At 26.3% G+C, this 24,498-nt stretch overlaps 7 protein-coding genes across 7 annotated transcripts; 2 read left to right on the forward strand and 5 right to left on the reverse strand.

The window, feature by feature from the left end:
- Positions 1 to 280: 280 nt before the first annotated feature.
- Positions 281 to 1,533, reverse strand: LOC129615442 (endothelial lipase-like). Its single transcript, XM_055530652.1, has 3 exons — positions 1,482 to 1,533; positions 1,206 to 1,395; positions 281 to 1,111 (listed from the first exon to the last, which is right to left on the reverse strand). Exons 1-3 carry the CDS (start codon positions 1,492 to 1,494, stop codon positions 382 to 384), a joined length of 933 nt encoding a protein of 310 aa, XP_055386627.1. The 5' UTR covers positions 1,495 to 1,533; the 3' UTR covers positions 281 to 381.
- A 2,705-nt stretch (positions 1,534 to 4,238) lies between these two features.
- LOC129615200 (uncharacterized) lies at positions 4,239 to 8,362 on the reverse strand. Its single transcript, XM_055530299.1, has 5 exons — positions 8,241 to 8,362; positions 7,975 to 8,176; positions 7,176 to 7,912; positions 5,061 to 5,256; positions 4,239 to 4,968 (listed from the first exon to the last, which is right to left on the reverse strand). The coding sequence occupies exons 1-5, from the start codon at positions 8,359 to 8,361 to the stop codon at positions 4,239 to 4,241; spliced, it is 1,986 nt and encodes a 661-aa protein (XP_055386274.1). The 5' UTR covers position 8,362.
- Positions 8,363 to 9,711: 1,349 nt separating this feature from the next.
- On the reverse strand, positions 9,712 to 10,840 carry LOC129615203 (phospholipase A1 VesT1.02-like). The gene is made up of 3 exons (XM_055530301.1): positions 10,792 to 10,840; positions 10,532 to 10,733; positions 9,712 to 10,444 (listed from the first exon to the last, which is right to left on the reverse strand). Exons 1-3 carry the CDS (start codon positions 10,838 to 10,840, stop codon positions 9,712 to 9,714), a joined length of 984 nt encoding a protein of 327 aa, XP_055386276.1.
- Positions 10,841 to 12,099: 1,259 nt separating this feature from the next.
- Positions 12,100 to 13,917, reverse strand: LOC129615204 (hepatic triacylglycerol lipase-like). Its single transcript, XM_055530302.1, has 4 exons — positions 13,908 to 13,917; positions 13,002 to 13,206; positions 12,330 to 12,835; positions 12,100 to 12,218 (listed from the first exon to the last, which is right to left on the reverse strand). The coding sequence occupies exons 1-4, from the start codon at positions 13,915 to 13,917 to the stop codon at positions 12,100 to 12,102; spliced, it is 840 nt and encodes a 279-aa protein (XP_055386277.1).
- Positions 13,918 to 16,145: 2,228 nt separating this feature from the next.
- LOC129615205 (cAMP-dependent protein kinase catalytic subunit beta-like) lies at positions 16,146 to 18,087 on the forward strand. Its single transcript, XM_055530303.1, has 5 exons — positions 16,146 to 16,334; positions 16,405 to 16,634; positions 17,161 to 17,326; positions 17,534 to 17,811; positions 17,874 to 18,087. The coding sequence occupies exons 1-5, from the start codon at positions 16,146 to 16,148 to the stop codon at positions 18,085 to 18,087; spliced, it is 1,077 nt and encodes a 358-aa protein (XP_055386278.1).
- Positions 18,088 to 18,222: 135 nt separating this feature from the next.
- LOC129615355 (protein O-glucosyltransferase 2-like) lies at positions 18,223 to 20,282 on the reverse strand. Its single transcript, XM_055530511.1, has 4 exons — positions 19,938 to 20,282; positions 18,977 to 19,886; positions 18,608 to 18,907; positions 18,223 to 18,528 (listed from the first exon to the last, which is right to left on the reverse strand). Exons 1-4 carry the CDS (start codon positions 20,138 to 20,140, stop codon positions 18,412 to 18,414), a joined length of 1,530 nt encoding a protein of 509 aa, XP_055386486.1. The 5' UTR covers positions 20,141 to 20,282; the 3' UTR covers positions 18,223 to 18,411.
- A 1,313-nt stretch (positions 20,283 to 21,595) lies between these two features.
- Positions 21,596 to 24,460, forward strand: LOC129615047 (queuine tRNA-ribosyltransferase accessory subunit 2). Its single transcript, XM_055530097.1, has one exon. The coding sequence runs from the start codon at positions 21,827 to 21,829 to the stop codon at positions 23,087 to 23,089; it is 1,263 nt and encodes a 420-aa protein (XP_055386072.1). The 5' UTR covers positions 21,596 to 21,826; the 3' UTR covers positions 23,090 to 24,460.
- Positions 24,461 to 24,498: the final 38 nt, after the last annotated feature.

A 24,498-nucleotide genomic window follows, 5' to 3' on the forward strand; every position in this document is an offset into this window, starting at 1 on the left:
AAGTTGCGGCCAACATTTTTTACAGCGGCGCAACATAACTGGATATTAAAAAAGAAATGTCTTCTATAATTAATCGTTACCTAAAGCTCATTTCTTTTCAAGTTTTTGATATCAGTTTTCCTGATGATTTCATTTTAACGTTACACTCGATTTCAATATCAAATTGATCAAATAAAAATTGACTATGGAGAAACTAAACTTAAATATAAAATAAAACGAATGTAAAACGAGTTTATTACAAAGCTGATTTTTATTATGTTCATGTACACACATATTATGTACATGTATTATCTCACAATAATTACTTATCATCCACACTTATAAGAAATAAATAATTTTTAAACAATAATCAACAATATTATAAGAATATTTATAAAATTATTAAGGTGGAAGAGGTCCTCCACTACTTACAGGAACAAAAAAAGTACCATTTTTTGGAATTGATGGATCCCCGCCCATTACAAAGTCACATATATCACTATTTTGTGGAACAACTGATAAAAGTATATTACTAAATGTCGTTGGTAATGCACAAAATTCTAAATCTTCATTTAAACTATTGACAAAATAATCAACAGCAATACCATGACTACAAAATTGGTCATTTAAATTTAATGATGAACAAGATGGTTGATATCGTCTTCCAAAATGTGGATATAATTGTGCTTGACCTAATGGTATTTCTGAACCATATCCAAAACCAAACATATCTGTTATAATTACTTCAACATAAGTAGCATCATTTGGACTTAATCTGTATTGTGGCAATAGACCAATAAAACCTATTCCAGCTGGATCTAAACCATATATTGTATTAATTTTATGTGGTTGTATAAAATCGCCAACGGCTCCAGCAACATGCGCCCCAAGACTATGCCCAATTATATAAATATTATCATAAGAAATACCATTGCTATTTAAAAAATTTATAAATTTCCCAATTAATCTGCCAACACCATTTACACTTGTCGAAGCTAATGCATATTCTCTTTTATTCCAATCACTCCAATCTGCTACAATAAAATTAACATTTCCAATTCTATAATAAGCATCTTTTATTAATGCTGTTTTACAGTTCTGTGGTGTTGTCTTCCAACCGCTAATAAATATTCTAAAATAAAAAATTAAAAATTATTTATAAATTAAATATTTTAAAATAAAATTGAAATAAAATTTTATTAAAAGTGTGACCGATAACCAGAAACCTTGTTGGCCATTCTTTATTAAATTTTGATTCAACAAATGATGTTACATTTTGATCCAAGATCTCTTCACCCTCTAACAAATTATCTGATGTAAACAAATAATAACGCATCTGAGGATTCAATACAATTGGATAAATTGTTAGCGGGTTGAATTTTTCACATTTATCAAAATCAATAATTATAGACAATTCTGGAAATATAAAAATAGAAAAAAAATCTTAACAACTTAATTGATATGTATACATTATGTATAATATTAAACTAGAAATTTTTTACCAACTAATGGCATCAAAATGCAGCAAGTTATAATAAAACTGAAATAAACAGATCTTAGCACCATCATACCCTATTCTCAAATTGAATTAAACTGAAAGGCTTTTTAATTCACCTTTAAATTTATAGTTTTTGCCTCACAACAAAACAAATAAAAACGAAAATAGTTTCTTATTCTTCTGCATGTGATTTAAAAAACTTTAAGCAATAAAATTAAAGCATATGTTACAGATAACATTCTTAAAATGTATGCATATTTTCTTTACCTAGAACATAGAAAATTGAAAGTTATTATAAAATACGGTTAACGCGTTTAACACTACGAATTGATTGAATACAATTTTAATTTCTGAAATTTGAATTTTCGTCAATTGCTAAATTGTTTTTGTTTGATTTTACGTTTGTTATTGTGTAATTATTCAATTGATAGTAAAATTATGTAATAGACTTCCTTAAGTTTGACATTTCGATTAAGATTTTCATACAGATTTCTGTTAATAAGCTACAGCAATAAGCTAAACTGTATATAAAGTTTAATTGAATGACGTACCTAAAAATACTTACCAAAACATATTATAAAGACTTAATTTTTTACCGTTAAATGCTCTCTTAAATACCCTATTATAAGGAATGTCAAATATTTGTACAAATATACATATGTACACATATATAGACATATATTTTTCTTTATTTCATTATTTCTTAAATAAAAAAGAAAGTCTTTGAAGTTTCGGTTTTAAATTTTACTTTTAATAAATTATAATTTGGAGTTCATTAAAATTCATTATAAATTATAGGTCAATTTTTATTCATGCTCTAAATAGTCTACTAAATTATAATCAATGCGACCAATAGGGTTATCAAGATATATAATATCTAAGTAGCAAAATATATCGATGAAATTTTTATGATATTAACTCGATTTTTTGTATAATTCCTTTATATCGGCATATCGATAGTTTTTTTGCCCATATTTATCGATTTATTTCAATATTGACTTTTCTCTACTAATTCCCGATAGCGTTTTTCAAATTTAATGACAGGTATATATTTATTGATTTAGTCAACTTCGAATTTAAAGCGTCGTAAACTAAATGTTTTAAGAAATAAAAATTTTGTAATAAAAATAAAATTGTCTATACAAATTTTTTCCATTTAAAATACTAGAAATATAGAAAACATTTATAAATCGATAATTTTTTCGACAATATTATATTAACCAAACGATATTTACGAAAAAAAACTCATTTAATATGTATTTGTGCCGTATCGATATTTTTATGCTGTAAGTCACAACCCTAAATCCGATAAAATAAAAGCTAAAGCTGATGTTACCATTTTATGAATTCTTAATTTCTCATAACTCTGAGAAAAGGGAAATAACTCTAATGGTATGAAATAGGTATGAAACAAGTTTCAAATAAATGCTTCCCAATCATTGAAAAAGCTTACAAGAAATACGTATGTATGTATGCTTGTTGATTGACTGAATTTATGTCGTTATCGATATGCAACTAATCAGTAAATAATGCAATGAGTTTGAAAGGCGATGTGAATCAATATCCTGCAATTGTGATTTTTTGTTTACATTTTAGATTTCGAAAGTATAGAAGAAGATTGAAGTACAAAAACTACAAATACTATGCGCCTCACGACAAGTCTTACATAATACTAAAAGGCTTTGGAAATTTCGATTTCAAAATTGTAATTTCAAATTATTGTGCACATTGTGCAAGCTATATTTCCAGTTTTTGAAATTACCAAAATGGAAATAATTAATAAAGATAATAATTTAAAATAATTACTACAGCCGTTCACTTTCGAAAAATAATATTGTCAAATCTTTTCAGAATCGTAAAAACAGATTTTTAACATAACATTGATTTAATACAAAATGAACTAGGTGAACCCATGTATTCAAAAATACGCAGAATAGCATAGGGATTTAAAACATGTAAATGATAATGAATTTTTAGAAAACTAATAAATAATGTAATACAACATGTTAATGAATGTAAAAAATGCGTTTTAATTTATTTGAGTAAAATATAACTTAACCTTTTCCTGTATTAAATACAATATTATAATTGTGTTTTTGATAAAAAAATGTGGGTAACAAGCAGTATTTTGTTTTCACAATCTGAGAGTGTATAGTAATCATAGGTAGGCTTCCAAACAACTAAAAAAATAAACTTATTATTCAAATACATACCTTAGATAATAATGCATTTTTTTTTTTAAATTTTTAGATACAAAATACACAATCTCACTAACAAACTACAAAAAGTACAATTCAGAATCTTATTTTAGTACTATTTCAACTCAATATCAACACCTTTTTGTGCTATTAAAACCTGAACCTGAAGTTATAAAAATATTGATTTCTACAAATTAATATTATCAATTTTTCTTGCTATACGTGCGAAAACAACCAAGTGAAAAGTTATACATAAAAGCTTTAAATGCACTTTTCACCACATACAAATATGCTAGTGGCGAAGCTAATTTCCTAGCAAATAACAAATAAACTTTTTAAGCCGGAAAATAAATGGAAATATTACAAAATCGTACAACAGTACTTTTTCTTAAATTAAAACTTTGAGCCCCAAATTAACATAATAGGGTTTCTCCAAAAAAACTAAATTTTAGAAAAACAATTTAAAATAATTTATATATATTTTATACCCCATTTTATTACACCAAATATAAACCCTATAATACAACTACATATAGATCATTAAGATCAGTTTTCAATCTAAATTAATTGCGTGGAACATAAAAATATCCTGTTTTTGGAACTGATGGCTCCCCACACACCGAATGGTTGCAAGGAGCACAGGTTGGCGGTAAAATTTCATTGCGCATATTTAGCCAAGTTGTTTGTATTCCACATAATTTTCGGCTTCTTGTATTTTCTAATGTTGAAGCAAAAATATCAGCAGCTGAAGCGTGACTACAGTATAACTTATTAATATCAAATGCAGAATTAGGATCGGTTGGACAACCCAGTTGCGGTCTTCTACCATTATTTGGAAGTAGTACAGCATGTCCAATAGGAGCATTGGCACCATAACCATATTGAAAAACATCAGTACTTAAAACTTCAACATATTCGGCATCAGTTGGATCCAACCTATTTTCCGGAGATGCACCATCAAAACCAATATTTGATGGATCTAGTCCATAAATTGTTTTATATTTATTCGGTGCTATTGACTGTCCAGCAGCTCCAGCTACATGTGCACCTATGTCATGCCCAATCAAATACATATTACTATATGAAGCTCCGTTGCAATTTAAAAATTTTGTGAATTTTCCTATTAATGTTCCGACTTTCTTAACCGATGACGATGCTCCTACATAATCTTTTGTATTCCAATCACTCCAATCTGCTACAATAAAATTGTAGTTTCCTGCTTTAAGGTAAGCATCCTTTATAATTGCTGTCTTACAATTATTTACTTTACTTTTCCAACAACTTACACATATTCTAAATAGAAAGTGAATTATATATTCAACATTTCGAGAATGTTCAACATTTCAAAAATGGTATTAATATTTCATTATTTATATAACACTTACCTTGTTGGCAAATTTTTATCAAATTTTGATGCTTCAAGAGAAGTTGCATTTTGATCTTGAATTTCTACACCCTCCGTCAAATTTTCGGACTTAAATAAATAATATCTAACCTTAGGATTCGTTACATTTGGATAAACAGTTAAAATATCACCGTTGTCGCAGTTATTGGAATCTACTGTTACAGACAAACTTTGAGCTGAAAAAATAACATTTATTATAATGTATTATCAATAAACTACATAATTATAAAATATCTTACTGAAAAATATTGTTAAAAAAATACTGATTTGTAACCAGAATTGAAATTTATTTATATTAAATAACATTTTTATTGTTATTCAGAAACAAACTGATAAAACATTGTCAAAAAATTTTCGATTTTATACTATTTTTGTATCGAATCTATCTTGTAATATTATTCAGATCGAAAAATTTGGGTTATTAAAACCATATTGTTCAAAACTAGTACAAATTTACACATTTGGAAAAAAATGCCATTGACGTAGTTTCAAGACACAATAAAAATAATTTGTCTGTATAATAGGCACAGCACTTGTTTGTGTACATCATTTCATGCAGCTATTATGTATGTTTACAGGTGTGTATATGTTTCTATATCATGCTTTTCCTTCATAGTTATAAAGTATATCGCAAACTTTTAGTAACAACATATACATAAGTGTATTTTTAAATTTCAAGTAGGATTTGTAAAAATAATTCAGAAATGCCCTTAAATTCCAATTACCTATTCATTATTAATCTAGGTTAAAACGTCATAACCTCTCTTCAGATGAAATACACCCTCTTCTTTATTTAAGCTTTTTATTTCTTATAATATTCAAAAAAAGTAAAAAAAAACATAATTCCTTCCTGAAATTAACTTTTATTTTGCTAAAGATAAAACTATTCTTTGCGCTTTTTCATGACCTATAGCCAATATCGAATTATAGTAAGCAGTATAGTTAGAGTTGAAATGGCCAATAAATTTTTTAAGTTCAAGGCGAAATAAAACGCGTGAATTTGATGTGAACTGTTCTTATACACTCTGAAAATTTCTGAAACTTTAATTTCTCAAATATTGATATGTATTTAAAATAGTGGATAAAAGTAAACATGTTACTCTTGTAACTAGGATATTATCTGTTACATATTTTTCCCGTTCTTTATTAATTATATTTTTTTATACAGTTAAATTATGCTATGAATTTTATTAAGTAAAGTGACAACAAAATTATACTATTTTATAACATACGAAATGTGACATTATAAGGGCTGAATATAATATTGTTATGTAGGTACTTTATAAAGTATGATAATATGAAACTTTACAAAGTATGATATAGAATAATAATAACAGTTAATGTAAGCCGTTAGTGCTATCTAACAAAAACTTACACTATGAGTAAAAGTAAGCTTCAAAAATAATTTCCTACCCTATACACTTAGTTTTACAATGGTTATTCTGTACTTAAACTACATCTTGTATGGAAAATTCGTTTTAAATGACAATGTAAAATTTCCAACATAGAATGCTTATATATTATAAAGTTCACATTGCTCCCTGCGAAATATTTGCAATACAAATATTTTAAATCATTTTCAGATGATTGTGAAAAACTCTTTCAGTTATTTGCTTAACCCTTTAGTCTACTTGCGTATATAAAGGATGACATTTTAACTGTTTGAGACAAAAAAAAATTCAAATTTTTTATTGCTTTGTTTATAATTAATATTACTGCAAGTATTTAGTCAAAAAATTCGCTATATTATTTGAGAATAAAAGAAAAACAAAGGTTTCCCTTTTTCTTCACACATGTTTGCGAGCAAACAAATATGTAAATAATCAATATTTTTTGAAAAATATTACCGTTGACATCGTTAGCATTATTTTTCACCCCAAAATATGTTTCTAAACAAAAACAAATATTTTCGAATTTACACAGATCCAAAATTATTGACATTCTTGAATTTTTAAATGCAATCAATTATCTAGAATTTTGTAAAACAAAAAAAATTTGTAATTAAAATCAATTTCGTCTTATTGCGTATTTTATTAAAAAAACAAAATTTTTTAAAGCTTTCATTTATTGTATTTTTAGATTGTAAAGAATTAACCATTCCAAGGGGGCAACGGCCAACAATTACTAGTTTGTAAATAAAAGTCACCTGATTTTTTTTTTGATGGTTCACCACCCATTGTTATACAGCAACTCTTGTCAATTGTTGGAATATTTCCAGAAAATACATCGTTCAACGTTGTTTCTGTACCACAAAATCTATTTAATGGCCATAAACTATTAGCAAAATAATCAACTGCTGCACTATGGCTGCATAATTGAGTAATTAGTGAGGAACAAGGACAATGCGGTTGTCTGCGAACTCCATTGTTTGGGAAAAATTGAGCTTGACCTATTGGTTCTTTGGCACCATAACCCCAAAGAAACATATCAGTAAATATTGCTTCCACATAATTTGCATCAAGAGGATCCAATCTTTGTGAAGGATCCATGCCTGCGAAACCTGGACCTGCTGCATCTAATGCAAAAATTGTATCATATTTAGCTGGTGCTATAAAATTTGCAGCAGCTCCAGCAACATGTGCTCCCATACCTTGTCCTATCAAATACATATTACAATACTGAACATCAAAATTGGTGTTTAAAAATTGGGTAAAACTTCCGAGTGAATTTCCAACATCATTCACACTATTTTTAGCTCCAAGATAATCTTTCCCACTCCAATCACTCCAATCAACAATAATAAAGTTAAAATTACCTATGTTTAAATAAGAATCTTTTACTAACGCTGTTTTACAATTATTAGGTACAATCTTCCAATCACCTATATAGATCCTGAAAGGGATAAAATAAGATATATTTATCTTAAGTAAAAATTTATTTAATTTTTTTTTTACCTGGTTGGACAATATCTATTAAAATTGGAATTAGTCACAGAATTGACATCTTGATCCTTTATTTCTTGTCCGTCTAAGAAATTTTTTTGAGTAAATAAATAATATCGCACTTTAGGATCAGATACAATAGGATAAACTGTTTCAGCATTTTTATCATAATTTATGCAATTAAATGAATCGACCCTAGTGCAATAATTTGATTCTGAAAGAATAAAAGAAAAAGATGTTTTAAAAATTGGAAAAAACGTAATTTTAAATTTTCATACCAATTATATTCAAAAATAAAACAAAAACCAATATAACTTTAAAATTAAGCGAATACTTGGACATCTTAGTGATTTGACAGAAAATAATAATATGAAATCTTTCAAAAAAATTAATTTCCATTTTATAGCAGGTTTTTCACTTTAATTTCATATTAAAAATTAATTATTTATTTCCGTAAAAAAACGTACGCATCATTTTCATAAAACTTACGCATCATTCAAATTTAACTTCAAGCCGGGTTTAATTACAATATAAAACAACATAAAAACCGAAACAATATTAACATTTTACAAATAAATTTGGCTATGACAACTCTAGGTTATCTTAAGATATGAATTACAAATATCAAAAATTATTTTAAACTTAAGGATAATGGATAGTACATTGTAAAAATTTAATTGAGACTAATATTTTAAGGATTTACCTATACCTATATAAATTGAATCAGATTGAAATTCGGATCAAGATACCTCTTTAAATTGATAATATTGTCCTGAGGATCTGTTAAAATTGTATAAATTTAATTAACTATTGAGACAACTGTAATAACTTGATCGTACCAAAAGTGGATGTTGAACAGAGTTCCACACATGTTAATAAACAAATTTATGTTACATCAGCTTTTTTCTCTATTCGATACTGAACGTAAAATTCATAATACACTCCAACACAAATGCATTTACATATAATATATCTAATTAAAAGTAAAAATATCTGTAAAAGCACATAATTATTTTTGTTATTGTTGTAAGTCAAAAATTTCTTATCTAGTATTACAGTTGCGACAAAAATATGCAACGTGTATTATTCAAAATACAAAAATGAACTTGAACTTGATATATTTCATTTTTGTTTATATTTTAAGTTGCACTACACTATTATGGCAAAAGTATATTGCTAAAGAACGTGAACCATAAACATAATTTATATACATACTTATATATGTATATATATTATGTATTTATTTAAAATTTAAAAAGTTAAGCAATACTGAGAAACTTTAACCAACTTTCGTAAATGTTCCAAAACAATTGTGAACAAGTGTATGTAATTCTGTTTCTATATTTATATGTACCTATACATACATATATTTTGTACGAAAGATCAAAACTTTACAATTTTTCAAAACAGCGGAATTATTAATAAATTTAGCCTTTAATCAATGTTAAATAACTTTGTTGTTATTTAACGATGTTGTGACTTTGTTTTATTTTTTATTTATTTTATTTATAAAGAGTATTGGTCCAAAAAAGTGGTAGGGCACTTATTTTAGAATACCTTGGAAATTAATATTAACAGTTTTTCATTCATAGAATTTAAAACATGTAGACTTCAGTTTTATTTTTCTTATATTACATCCACATAATATATTTTTATACATAATATTTTATTTATCCAATCCAACACCAAAGATAAATTAAGTGTAATCTATTTCTTAACAAATTTGATTAATAATTTATTTTAAAAATATTAAGATGGAAATGGTCCGGAACAACTAGTTGCAACATAATAATCTCCTTGTTTTTTAGTTGACGGTTCACCACCCATAGTTATACAACAAGTTGGATCAGTTTGTGGAACATTTCCAAGATATACATCGTCCCACGTAGTTGCTCTACCACAAAATTTAATTGATGAGTTTAAACTATTCGCAAAGTAATCAACTGCTGCGGTATGGCTGCATGTATCTGTAATTATCGGTGTGTAAGGACAATGTGGTTGAATACGTACACCATTGTTTGGAAAAAATTGAGCTTGACCTATTGGTTCTTCACCTCCATAACCCCAAAGAAACATATCGGTAGATATTGATTCCACATAATCAGCATCAAAGGGATCCAATCTATATGAAGGAGCCACCCCAGAAAAACCTGGGCCAGCCGGATCCAACGCAAAAATTGTGTTATATTGCTGTGGTGCTATGAAATTTCCAGCAGCTCCAGCAATGTGGGCACCCATTCCCTGACCAATTAGATACATATCACAATATTTAACATTATAACAGTTATTTAAAAATTTAGTAAAATTTCCAATTGAACTTCCAATATCATTTACACTTTTAAATGCTGGAATATAATCTTTCGTCCCCCAATCACTCCAATCAGCAATGATAAAATTAAAATTACCTATGTTTAAATAAGAGTCTTTTACTAACGCTGTTTTACAATTTTCTGGTACAACTTTCCAACCTCCTATGTAAATTCTGTGCAGAATAATGTATATTATATAAATATATAGCAGATATGTATATACACAATATTTTAAACAAATCAACAGTAATGTTTATTACCTGGTTTGCCAGCACGCGTCAAAATTTGAATTTATCAAAGAATTAATGTCTTGATTCTCAATCTCTTGTCCATCCAATAAATTATTTTGAGTAAATAAATAATATCGCACTTTAGGATCCGCCACATTTGGATAAACTGTCCCAGTATTTGTATTATAATCTATACAATTGTTGGAATCTACTACAATAGCGTAATTTGATTCTAAAACAAATATATTAAAGTAGTTTTAAAATATTGTATCTCAAATTTTTTTCTTTACTTATTAACAAAACAACGAGTTTTAAGCTAATCAAAAATTGCAACGCCATTACGATTTGAACAATTCAAAAATAAAATGTTTTATATGAGATTGTGAAAATTAATTTTCATTATATAGTTTTTTTAATTCAAATTGTACTGCGACGTTAATATCCTACTTTTTATATTATATTCTCAATTCCTATTTGCATAGGGTATACATAAGATCAACGAAGAAGAAGCTTACCCGCATTCAAGACAATTTGAATACTTTGCAAGATTAGCTCATTATGAAATCATACTTACAATCTTATACATATAGAGGAATTCAGAAAAAAATAATAATTTTATTTAATGAATTCAATGAACTTTATTCGTATATACAAGTTAAAACTCTTCGAAACTGAAATACTGTATTAATAGTAACTTTAAATTAATTTTACAAAATTTATTTATAGCTAGAAATATTCGCAATACTTAATCTACTTACTATTTTTAAGTGTAGGCTACCATATTGAAAACAAAATGTGGCAAAAAAATTCAATAAATTTTTATTTATACATAAATGTATACACTATGTAAGGCAGACTGTATAAATAATAATAAAATCATAAAAATTAAAGTCAATAACGTCCTGTAATTATTGTATAATTCAATATAACAAAAAATACATTATACTTTGGATTAGTTTCAAATAAACAATTCATTGCGTTTATACTCCTGTGTTTGTAGTCCTATACGTACCGAAATGTTATGTTATAATATATTATACTTTTGTTTTTATTTGAAGCTAATTCGTCATAACATTGTCAATTTAAAGCTACACAATTGAAGCAAAAAAATACATAAAAACTAATACAAAATTATTTGTAACCTACGAAATTTAGCCATTTAGTTATTAGATTAAACTATACATTATTGCAAATAAAATTTATTGTATATTTTTCTATGCATGTTTAAAAATATTCTAAATCAACCAATAAATTTGTAATGTTTTCTTATACACAATTATACCAAATTGAAATAAAAATATGTACATACTACAGTTAATATAGTTGATATGTGCATACAGTTGATATGTGCATATCAACTATATTAACGTACATTAAGTTAACATATCTAAAATATTATTAACTAAAAACTAAACTCATTAACAAATTGAAAATTATTTTAAAAAACGTGCTAACTTTCTATTACAGTCTTATTATTTTCTTAATAAATATTACAAATTTAACAAAATTTCTAACATCTTTATGTTAAAAACCAAAAAAAAAACCTATTACCAAATACACATCTATATTTTACAACACACTTAATTAATATCCTTATTTCAATAATTTTTGATATAAGTATAAAATACACCATCCTTTGGTCTTGAAGGATCACCACCCATATAATATTTACAAAATCTTCCAACTTTTCCATCTTTCATTTCTTTTAAGTTATGTCCTTTAGTTATAAGAGTTTCCCACGGTATTTTTGTTATACAAAATTGATTTGGATTTTCAATTGATTTAGCAAAATATTTTATTGCCATCCTGTGATTACACAATGGATCACGAAATCTTTTTCGTGCACATTCTGGTTGATATCTATCACCAAAATTCGGATAAATTGATGAATGTCCTATATTAGGTTTACTATAGCCGGCCATATGAATAGCTGTTGTTATTGATTCAACATAATTAGCATCCGTTGGATCTAATCTATCAGAGGGATTTTTTCCAGAAAAAAAAGGTGCAGCTGGATCTAATGCAAATATTGTATTATATTTACGTGGTGATATAAGTAATCCGGCATGCCCGGCAACATGCGCCCCTAAACTATGTCCAATCAAATATATTCTTTCATATGGAATTCGAAATGATTTTTTTAAGAAAGTCGTAAATTCAGCTAATTTTTCACCAGCAAATTTAACATTATTTGATGCCGATTCTAATTGCTTACAAGCAAAATCACTCCAATCCATAATTATAATATTATAATTTCCTGTATTTAAATATGCATCTTTTATTATACCACAAGCGCAACTTCGAGGTCCAGCTCTCCAACCATGTATAAATATTCTACAATTTTATATAGAAACAAAAAATTTATTATTATAATTAAAAAAAATTTTAGATTTTTCTGCATAGGATATAAATCTAGGGTTTTCCATCTACATAGGTAATCGTATTCTGACAGAAAACCGTAGAAATAATAAACTTGAAAAGTATTATTTTTTAGACATACCTTATCGGCCATCTAATATTGAAATTTGATTGAACAATAGTTTTTCTCTCAAATAATTTTAATTCTTGCCCTTCGTATAAGTTATTCCTTGTATATAAATAAAATCTAATTTCTGGATGTTTAGTATTTTGATAGTTTCCAAAAAATAATCTTGTTTTAACACAATGTTTGGCGCTTAATAAGTTTTGATTACAATCAATTGAACCTAAAATTTAAAATATTAGTCATATGTTAATTTATATACATATGTATGTACAAAAATTTAATGCCAAAAAATAAGCCAAAATTTAATTAATTCTAAATACATTTGTATATATTCTTTAAATGTGAAAATCACAAAAAAAAACAGAAAATTGCCGAATAGGAAATGTACAAAATGTCCCAAAATAATTGAAAACGATTGACAATGCAAGAATTAAGTTCAAAATAATAAACACAATTCACAAAAATCTACCCGAATAATTTTTTGGATTTTTCTTTTTTCTTGAGTCATCATTATAATTTTTTTATTTTCAAAAATGTTTATGTAAAAATTAAGTAATCACATCTACATATATACATTTATAATGAAAATCACTTATTTTAAATGAAATTTTATTAACAAATTTGTTTCACGATTTATAATTTTACAAATTCATATGTAATAAAAAATAAATTGTATGGCAACAGAAGCATAATTAAAAAAAATTATTTAAACATAATCCTGAATTTTATTCTTAAATTATTATTTCCCAATAACAATAGTAATATTAATATGTATAATGTCTGCAGCAAAATAATCATAACAGTAATTTAAGTATATTTACTACAACAATTTTTTTATAATGTTGTGTAAAATAATATATAATTGAATACTAATAAAAAAGTAAAAAAAGAATAACCAATTTAATGTTTTTTTTCTATCACTTTTCCACATCTTTTATAATATTTTAATCTCTTAATTTTATTTTTAATTCCATCAAAAAGTAAAAAGCAGCCAATTATTTTAAAATGTCCTTAATTTCAAATATAATATCATACAAAAAAAATTAGAGATCACACAATTAGAGATGATAAATTTGGCAATAAAAACAATATTCCCTGAGATTTACTTAAGAACTTTATCTCATCTTAATTAAACCATTCGATTAAAACACATACTACTAATTAAATAATGTTGTGAATCGTTTTCTAACTTACTAAATAAAATAAAAAATATAATAATATTTACAAAAATCATCATTGGCTTAATGTATTCGCATTCTAAATAAAAACTAACAAAAAAATTGCAACTTGCATTAATTTATAATATTTGAATTATATACTTATTATTTATTTGTATTAAACTGTCATAATATTGTATACCATTATACCTATACGTTTTTCAATTAGAGAACATTAACCTTATTATAGTATTTGAGAGCAGGAGCCAATAAGTTAAAAACAGATTGTAAATCGTAATGTTTTAAATTTTAAGCCTTTTTTCAATATGGTTTAAATGTTCCTTAAAAATATTTTCATAACAAGATTATTATTAATTAAAAACAGTCGAAAAATTTTCTTTTGAAAGAAAAACATAATGTAGAAATTAGGAAATTCTTTTAAATTTCTGAGACTTCGATAATTCTGTGGTAATTTAGATATTAATATAAAACACGTTTGATAAATCAAAACTGCAAAATCTGCAAAAGTAGCATGTTCGAAAATAACAGTTGTGCATAAAGTTCTAAAAGAGTTTTCAAGTTTCTTTTAAAATATTTCAAATTAGAAGAGCATGGTTTTGAGTATTTAAGTATTGGTTTCTGCAGATTTGTAAATACGAGTGAAAAGACTTTTAAGCTGCACCTGCCACGTCAACCAACCAAGCACTTTAATTTTTTAATCTTTTGCAATTTAATTTGCTTTTTAATATGTCGCATATACTTGCATCGAACTCCAAGACGAAGAATTTAAAAATTTAATATTATAATTAGGGGCTTATAAAAAGTACATACTATTCAAATTAATAATATATTTTGAGTGTAACAATACATATATTATTTACTACACATGCAAGTTAACTTAATTAATGCTGACTAAAATAATACTACAAATAAGTAGAAACAATTAAATATAACTGACCTTACGAGAAATTTAAATAATCAATTAAAAGTAAATATTTTCTTTATACAGATGTTTCATTTAATTAAATATCAATTAAAATAATTACTTCTCTGAATACTTAAAGGTACTTAACTTAAAGAAGTCATATCTGATGAACAACAAACAAAAAATAATTTATAAAAATTTTGACTCAAAATATGAAAAAAGAAAAAGTAAACAATCTCTTCAAATAATAAAAAACCTCACGTGATTAAAATTATTTTAAGTTTTTTTTTATTGGAAGAACAAAAACAAAATACGTGAATGCCCGGCTGTATTTTGTATGATTTTTAATCAAATATTTAAAAATTTTCACTATATTTCGAAAATCAACTTCTATCCTGATTAATTAGTAACTACATATGTATATGGTTTGAATAACATGTATGTTGTTAAATTAACTGCAAGGCATAAGCTTAACTTAACTTGTAAAAGCTAACTTTTAACTCAAACTATATGAACTATGTACTACATAATTTACAACTCATTCGTCAATTCAATCCAAAATTTCATTTGCTAGAGCTATTTTCAAAATCACTTATTTGGATCTAGTTTGTTGTAATATTTTATGCATTAGAATCCTTATTTTGATAATGTTCTAAGAAGGGTCTTAACGTAGGGCGTCAACCAAAATGCAAATCTAACGTAAATTTATTTGACTTATTCCGCAATTTAATTTATATTGCTGATTATCAGATTGATGTTAGATCTGTATTTTGGTAAATGCACTTAGACTCTCATATTACTTAGTTATCAAACAAAAAAATAAGCCAGTTAAGTTCCATCTATTTCAAATATTTATTTGAATGCTTCCGAACTTTTGTGTTGATATTAAAAAATATTGAAAAACAAAGAAGAATATTATATTTTTTTTTCAAACATTTGCTTCAGTTGTCAAATAAATGTGAATGTATTTCAAAAAAGTGAAAGAGCCAAATATTAAAATAATTTGTTAATATTGAAAAACATTTAATTTAAAATTTAGGTTTGAAATACATAGTTTTTCTACACTGTTGAACGAAAATGCACAACATAGAAGAAAAATGGATGCGACTATTTGATAAAAAGCAATCATATGAAAAAAATTTTGAATTATTTACTGAGGAATTTGAAAGAATTTGGAAAGAACCATTAGATTCTTCCCCAACTATAAATATTTTAGATCAATATATAGAAAAAGATATTCTGGGTCAAGGAGCATTTGGAATTGTTGTGAGGAATTCATATAATTTATTAAAATTTAATATCAAACTTGCAATTATAATAATGATCTTAATTCTAGAAATTATACCAAAATAAAAAAGACCAAAAGTACAGTGCAGTAAAGGTATTATTAAAGGAGTTTTTGGTTAAAAAGAAATTAATACAGCACATAATGATGGAAAAGAAAATTTTGTCTTGTGTATGTTTTCCTTTCGTTGTAAATTTAGAATTTTCGTTTAAAGATCATTCATTTATTTATTTGGGGCTACCATTCATTAGTGGCGGTGAATTATTTGTTTATCATAGAAAGTAATTATTTTTCATATATTTAATATGAGTTCACATTTTCGTTTATCTTAGAAATTACGTACATAAAAAGTAAATAAGTTACACTTTCCTCAATAATAAAACTAATATTTTTTTAAATTCAATTGAATTGATAGTATTTGTATTTTAATAATTCAATTGTTGGTATTAAAAAATTTAAGATCTTTCAATCTATTGAAGAAAACTTTTGTTTTGAAATACTAACGAACGCTCCAGGAGTGTAATTTTCTCAATAACGAAAAAAAGGTAAAGGACCAAGCTCAAACAGATTTGCTATTTTTTTTTCTTGTAAATTTTATAGTTTTTTAAGTCAGATCTAACAAATACAGTTCCTGGATAATTTAAAACACATGTAAAAATATTGAGTCAACCATATTTAATTTATGTATGTACGGTAGTATGTATGAATATTCATATGTGCTTACATAATTAAGTTTTTTACTTTTATATTGTAAAAATGTTCCATAGACAGAGTTTTTTAGTTCTTTTTTTTATATATTCCATTTAGAGTTAAGAAGTTTAACGAAAAAGATGCCAGATTCTATGGAGCACAAGTTTTTATGGCTTTAGACTATCTACACAAAGCAAACATAGTTTACAGAGACTTAAAGCCGGAAAATATTTTGATTGATAACAGAGGTTATATAAAAATCACAGACTTTGGATTTTGCAAGGTAATTCATGCGTGCCTACGTAATTTATCTTTTTGTTGAAAGCATCCCTTTGTACACCACATTCATTAATTTTCATAACAAATTACATATGTACATACTTAACATACACCATGTTGTTAGTTCAAAATTAAATAGAAAAAATACATAAATACATACGTAAAATATGGCATTACTTTCGAACTCAATTTTTTAAAAACAATTTTAAAGCGGGTTGAAGGTCGAACTTTTACACTTTGCGGCACCCCGGAGTACTTGGCACCAGAAATTATCAAATCAAAACCATATGGTAAAAGCGTTGATTGGTGGGCATTTGGTGTTCTCTTATATGAGTTTGTAGCGGGTGTTTCACCTTTTTATTTAAAATCTGAAAATCAGATGGAAATGTATGAATCAATATGCGCTGGAAAATACAAATTTCCAAATTATTTCAGTTCTGATCTGAAATTTTTAATTCGAAATTTATTGGAAATTGATATTACAAAAAGGTACATGATATAAAAATCTAAAAAAATTTATTTTGAAAGTTTATCATTACATTATTTATTAGATACGGAGAGTTGAAAAATGGTTCTAAAGATATTAAAGACCATAGTTGGTTTAGTGGCATCAGTTGGCTGGCCTTATTAAATAAAGAAATAGGATCACCTTATGTACCAAAATTAAAAGATGGCGGAGACACAAGTTACTTTGATAAATTCCATAATTTCCCAATCATTCCAGCTAAAACAGACTTGTACGCGAACGAGTTCGCAGACTTTTAAATACTTAACAATTACTGTTAATTAAATGTAAAACTTCGTTGATTTCTAATATATATGTACACACATACAAAATATAATATATAATATATAATACATATATGTATAGCCTTTGAATATTAAATATGTATTTGAAAATTTGAAAGTAATTTTTTAATTATTGACATAAAATGTACACATCACAAAAACATTTTTCATCATTTAAATATTAAATAGCTACATACTTAATTCTAATATCCTGAAAACATCTTTATACCCATACATCATATAGAGTTAAACATACATGTACATAAATTAAAAATCTAAAATAAATTTTCGCGGAAATTACTAGAGCTCATCTTTCATTGAGAAGGGGTTTTCCTTACAGCTACATTTAAAATCTTGTTGAACTTCTTCCATTTCAGGTAGAATGGCGACTGAATTAACAAGACGTTTACTCCATTCCTTCAAATAAAATATTACATACATCATTTATTGAGAACTATATTAACTTAATAAATACAATATTTAAACAAAATCTCACCTCGAAAAGAATAGCGTGGTAACAATATATATGACTGGACAATAAATTGCTTTCAGCGAATTTTCTACCTTCTTTAGCAATTTCTCTAGCTCTAGCATCGTTTTCTTTCGCCCATTTAATTTTGCTGACTAAATCAGATAAGTCTCTCTTTATAGGAATAAAATGTTTATTAGGTATTAATTTCAAATAAAAATGCTCATAAAACGGGGATTCTTGTTTAAAAACGGTACCATCGCCTCCTAATAAATAAGGCAAACGATAACTTGCCACACTTCCATCAATATTAATTTGAAATTTATACTATATATAAAAATCAAAAATTATATTTTTAATTATACGTTAATAAAAATTTTTTCAAATTTTTCAAACCTTAAAAAATTCGAAAAATGAGATGTGCGCTACTTTTGGTCCATATTTTTCTTCCTCCTCCCGAAAGAAGAAAAAATTTGTTATAGAAGCGTTTATTATATCTGGATACATTCTGCTCAAATCAATAAGATTTAACCTTTCTCTTCTAGAATCCCGACCTCTCCAAAAAGCTTTATTTTCTTTTTCTGACCAAGGGTAAACACTTTTTTGAACTGAAAGCATATCAAGAGTCACACGTCCCATACTTTCCAGTGATGATTCAGTGATATCATACGTGGGAAGCACGATATCGTATGTGTCAGAACTACCACACCAAGAAAATATAGGATAGGGGCCAGATGTCCTTTGTTTACCCCCTTTCTTTGACAAAGGATAATCTCCTAAGTTTAAATAAAATTCAATGTCGGGTAATTTCATCAACCTTGTCATTGAAAGCAACATTGAATCCATGAACATTTTGAAACCGGTATATTTGCCATAGCAAACTCTATAAATTTCTTGATTTCTAATAACGTAATGGCAAAGTGATATACTTCCTGGCGAGTTGAATTTTTTCAACAAACTCTCTCGTATAGAACTAAAATTTACTTTTTTAAATGGTTGCAAATCTGAAGTTATTCTGTTTTCCTCTCTCCTGCATTCATTATCGTGCAGCCACACTGAGAGCTCTTTTGGACAATAACATTTTTCCGAATATATAGTTTTTTTAATCAAATATGGCGAATCAGCTACGTGACTACCATTATATTTAATATGTAATTCAACGTTATCACAGTAGTCGAGTATTTTATAGCGCACAATAAAAGAACCATCTCCTCGATCTATGATTTCATGATGGTACCGGCATTTGCCATAAGGAGAGTGGCCTTCAAGAATAAATAAAAATTTTGCGGACGGAGGAACTGAAAACCTTTTTATAACTTAATATTGTTAATCCAAAACATTTAAATAAAAAGCTTACTTTACACCACTTTTGTCAACAGCGTGAATAAAAAAGTAGCGTGCAGGTAACGTTATAACATCTGGTTTTAATCCTGGACCATAAACTAGAGTTTTAGCATTATCAACAAAATTAGTTGTGCAGTGTATTATTGGAAAATTTGTTAGGATTGTGAGAATTATAAAAAATATTAAATTATTAAGAATTTTCGATTTGTTCGTCATGTTATTTTTGATTAGTAAATAAATATGTACATATGTAAATTATTAAAATTTTTAATTAAAGCGACCCATTTCTTTTTTGTTTAATGTTTGTTATTAAAAAAAAACTCTGATAAATCGAAAAGTGTCAGCTGCTAAAACGAAACAGCTGCGTTTATACCGATACGGTACTAAATGCTCGTACACATGTTATGTAAACTGCACCGGTACGATACTACTTGGTATATAAGAATATAAGTTAATGTCATATTAATGATTCTAATTCATTTAGATAAATAAACAGGTGTATCATATGCATTACCAAAAAAGAATTGAAATTTTTTTATTTTTTGTTTAATTTGTCATTAATATGTTAATAAAACCATAAAAACTATTATATACTTTATTATTTTCATTTTGAGTATAAGTTATAAAATGAAAATGTAGTCTGGTTTAGCTTAAATAAAAAGTGTCAAAATTTTTGGGCAGCAAAAAAGTTTCACACAAAAATATATAAACATATCTTTTAAATTGGATTTGTGTCTTAACAATGCATATATAATCAAAGTGCCAAGAATAATACTTTTTGAACAAAAATGAGAGAAAATTGTGACATTCTCATTTTCTCAATGTTTAAAGTTTTTTCAAGTTTTGTAAAGCTTTTTCAAGTTTATACAGCTGTCGAAACGTATGTTTTTCTTGGTTATGTCAGAAGATTTTATTTTTGAAAAAAATTTTCATCGACAATAACTTTTTCTTCAAAACATTTCTGTTAAAAATAAAATAAAACCATCAAAATGGGTTCTCAAGTAGTTTTTCTAAATTTCACACCTATAATCCAAAATTAAAATTTTCGGTTTTTGGTATAACTAAAAAATTTGTGTTTATGTTTAATAAATACCTTGAAATTTGACGTTTGTAAGATTTGTATTCACATATTATAAGGTTTTTTTTTCAATTTTTCAGTCTGATTTATTTCTTTTATATGAGAATTTTCTTTTCTTTTTACGAGAAATTTCGTTATTGTTTCTCTTTTTAAAGTTTTTGCAAGTTTTATCCCAAACAGACCTATTATTGTGTGTCTTTACTGTTGAAGTACAAATACGATAATAGATGTACGCATATAACATTTGTGTTTACATATTTGCGAAAACTGCTTAGAATGCCCATTTAAATTTAATTTAAATTTTTATATTGCTATATTATGATTTAAGTTTTGTGGTTAAATTTTTAAAAGCGGTAATCAAAGCTTCCGCATTTCCAACGCGACATGGCCTATCGAAATTTTACCACGCACTGTACTGTGTACTATATATATTTTTTCTATTGGAATATATAATTTACACACATTGTGTGTAATATTGCACATTTATATGAAATATAATGAAATAGCTAATATACACGCTTGCATAAAATATAAAAAACAATTGAATTAATTTTTAATTTTAAATGAAACTAAATATCCAACGGAGCGCGGTGCAAAACATATTACATATTGACATTAATATTGGCATCACTAATTCTGTTCAGGAAAGAATATGGGAACCAAATGTCAAATTCATTTGAATAAATAATAAGCATATTATTCTCACATGGGTCGTGCGAATTAAACATCAATTCAGTAAAAAACAAAAATGTTTTCTTTTTAAAGAGGAATCGAACTAATTTTATACTTTGATTAAAAAATTTTATATACTATACGTAAACAAGATGCAGTCAGCAAATGCAAATTTTGTTATAGAATTTACATCAAGCTTACCTTCACTCGCAAGAACCGGTAAATTAATATGCAGGAAAGGCATAATTGATACACCTCATTGCATGCTTACAACCAAAGGAGGAAGTGTACCTTACTTATCGCGAGAAGTTTTAGGATACATAATAAAAGACAACATGATAAATCAGGTTTTACAAATTAATCTTTGCAACACCAGTCATATGAAAGAAGCCTTAGATGACATCAACACCGGAATATCAGCATTTGTTGGGTATAAGGAACTTCCAACTTTTATTTCTTTAAATGATCCCTGTGAATTGACGCCATCTGGTTTTCATGAGCAAAATTTTGTACCAATGTTTACAAGAAAGGGTAAGGAACTATTAACTTCTACCAAATACATGAAATTAATGGTTTCAATGCAACCAGATATTTATGAAGCGTTATGTGATTCAGATACAAATATTTCTAGTACTAATAAAAGAATTTTTAAATCTTTGAACAGATCACAAAAATTTGTGAAGGAATGTATTGAAATACACAAAAATTCAAATTTATCAAGAGCAATGGTTATAGCACCAATTGTTGGGGGTTACTGTAAAAAGTCTCGCATTTCTAGCATAAAAGCAGTAAAAGAATTTTCAGATATTTTTGGAGGTTATTCTTTAAATGGTTTTCATAATAACGGTTCTTCAATTTTGGATGTTCAGCCAGAATCTATAGTAGACATAGTTTCAGAGAGCGTAAAGGAGATTAATGACGAAAAAGTAAAATTTATGCAGGGGGCGTATGACCCCGTTACAATTCTTGATTTAGTAAATTTGGGAATTGATATATTTGATACATCTTATCCTTACCTCGTTACAGAAAATTTTAATGCATTGAGTTTTGATTTTAACTTTAATGAAAAAATCCGAAATACGTTTTACATTAATTTTGATAAGGACGAACGTAAGGAAGAATTCATTCCGATCAGAGACGATTGCAGTTGTTTCACTTGCAAAAACCATACAAGAGCATACATATATCATTTGGTCAAAACCAAGGAATTATCAGGACCGATACTATTAATGATACACAACTTGCATCACTTTTTAAAATTTTTTGAAACTATTCGAAAAGCTATAAAAAGTAAAAGCCTCACGAAATTAACAAATTTTATGAAAAATCAAGTGCGTAATACAAATTTAAAATTAGTTATAGGAGGAAATAATGATGTTAACAGCAAGAAAAAACAATTAAATTTAGAAAAATAATTCGAAATTCTACTCTAAGAAATGATTTTTAATAAATATATTTTTATATTGATTTACACATTGCATCGAATGAGATTATCAAAATCAAAAGAAAACACTTTAAAAGTGTCGAAAAAATGTTAATACACTAGGTCTTCAATTTACGACGGCAATGTTTTCCGAAAAACGTCGTTGTAAGTCGAATCGTCGTTAAACGATTTTTTTTTCAAAAGTACATTCGTAAACATATCATATGTGTAACATAAAAACATCCACTACATTTATATGTGTATATTACATTGCTTTATATATGCCTTGTTAAATAATTGACAATATCGTAATAGTCAGTTTTGTTGCATGAGATTGTGTAACATCCAAATTGCAAGTAAAAGGCAAATTTTGGAAAGTTTTATGATCCAAATTGTAAACTAAAAAATTTTTACAAAGTCGAGTGATTCCAAATGTTAAGCAAATGCCAAATAAAAGCAAGAATTAAATAAACCGTTCATTTTGGATTTACATTAAAGTTTTAAAACTTTAGTAAACCCTTATTGTAGTTTCATTATAAAAAAATTTAGATCGGGAGCGTCGTAAATCGACTGCCTAGTGTACATACATGCATGTTAATGTATGTATGTAATACCATTTCTTCTTGATTTTATCAATAATTACATGTTTGTATAATTTATTTTTTAATTATTTCTTGGCCTAATATTATATTACTAGTTTACGCATATTTTTGGGTTTCCAACAATTATTATAATTATAACAACTCTTTTATGTTCCCTAACGCGTTTCGAATTTTTTAATTTATGTCCACCTTCAAAGTATAAATTAAAAAGCAACTATTTTCGTCAAAACAAATTTTTTAATAATTAATTTTAATAGAAAAATTCATCTTTGCTTTCCATTTTTTGCTTCTTTGTTATTAAATATAAATATATCCGATTAAATCTTTATTTCTGCTCTGAAAATGCTAAATTCGAAACGTCGATACCTTAAGCAACATAAATAAGTTTTTTTTAACTATAGTAATTTTTATTGGAACTTAAAAAAATTATGTACACAAATATAACATTTAGAAGAAAAAACCGTACCCATTGTGTTATTTCCTGCATTATTAACGACAAATAAAATTTAAAGATTTTAAATATACTGGAATAGTGTTTTCTTTTTTATTTTGGTAAAGTTTTCAAGATAAATGTATTATAAGATTACACTAAAAAATTCCTGATAAATAACAGTTTTGATTCAAATGTTTATGAAATAATTAAATTAACAAATTTTGGAAATTTTTTCAATATACTTCTAAGTGGACTCTCGTTGCTATAATTAATGTATTTGATGAAGTTTCACAATTTCTTTATAATAATGCAACTGCAAATAAATTTGCCAACTTCATTAATTTTACTTGTCTAACATATTACGTA

Source organism: Condylostylus longicornis, unplaced genomic scaffold (genome assembly GCF_029603195.1).
Source record: "Condylostylus longicornis isolate FDR11 unplaced genomic scaffold, ASM2960319v2 ptg000135l, whole genome shotgun sequence".
NCBI lineage: Eukaryota > Metazoa > Arthropoda > Insecta > Diptera > Dolichopodidae > Condylostylus > Condylostylus longicornis.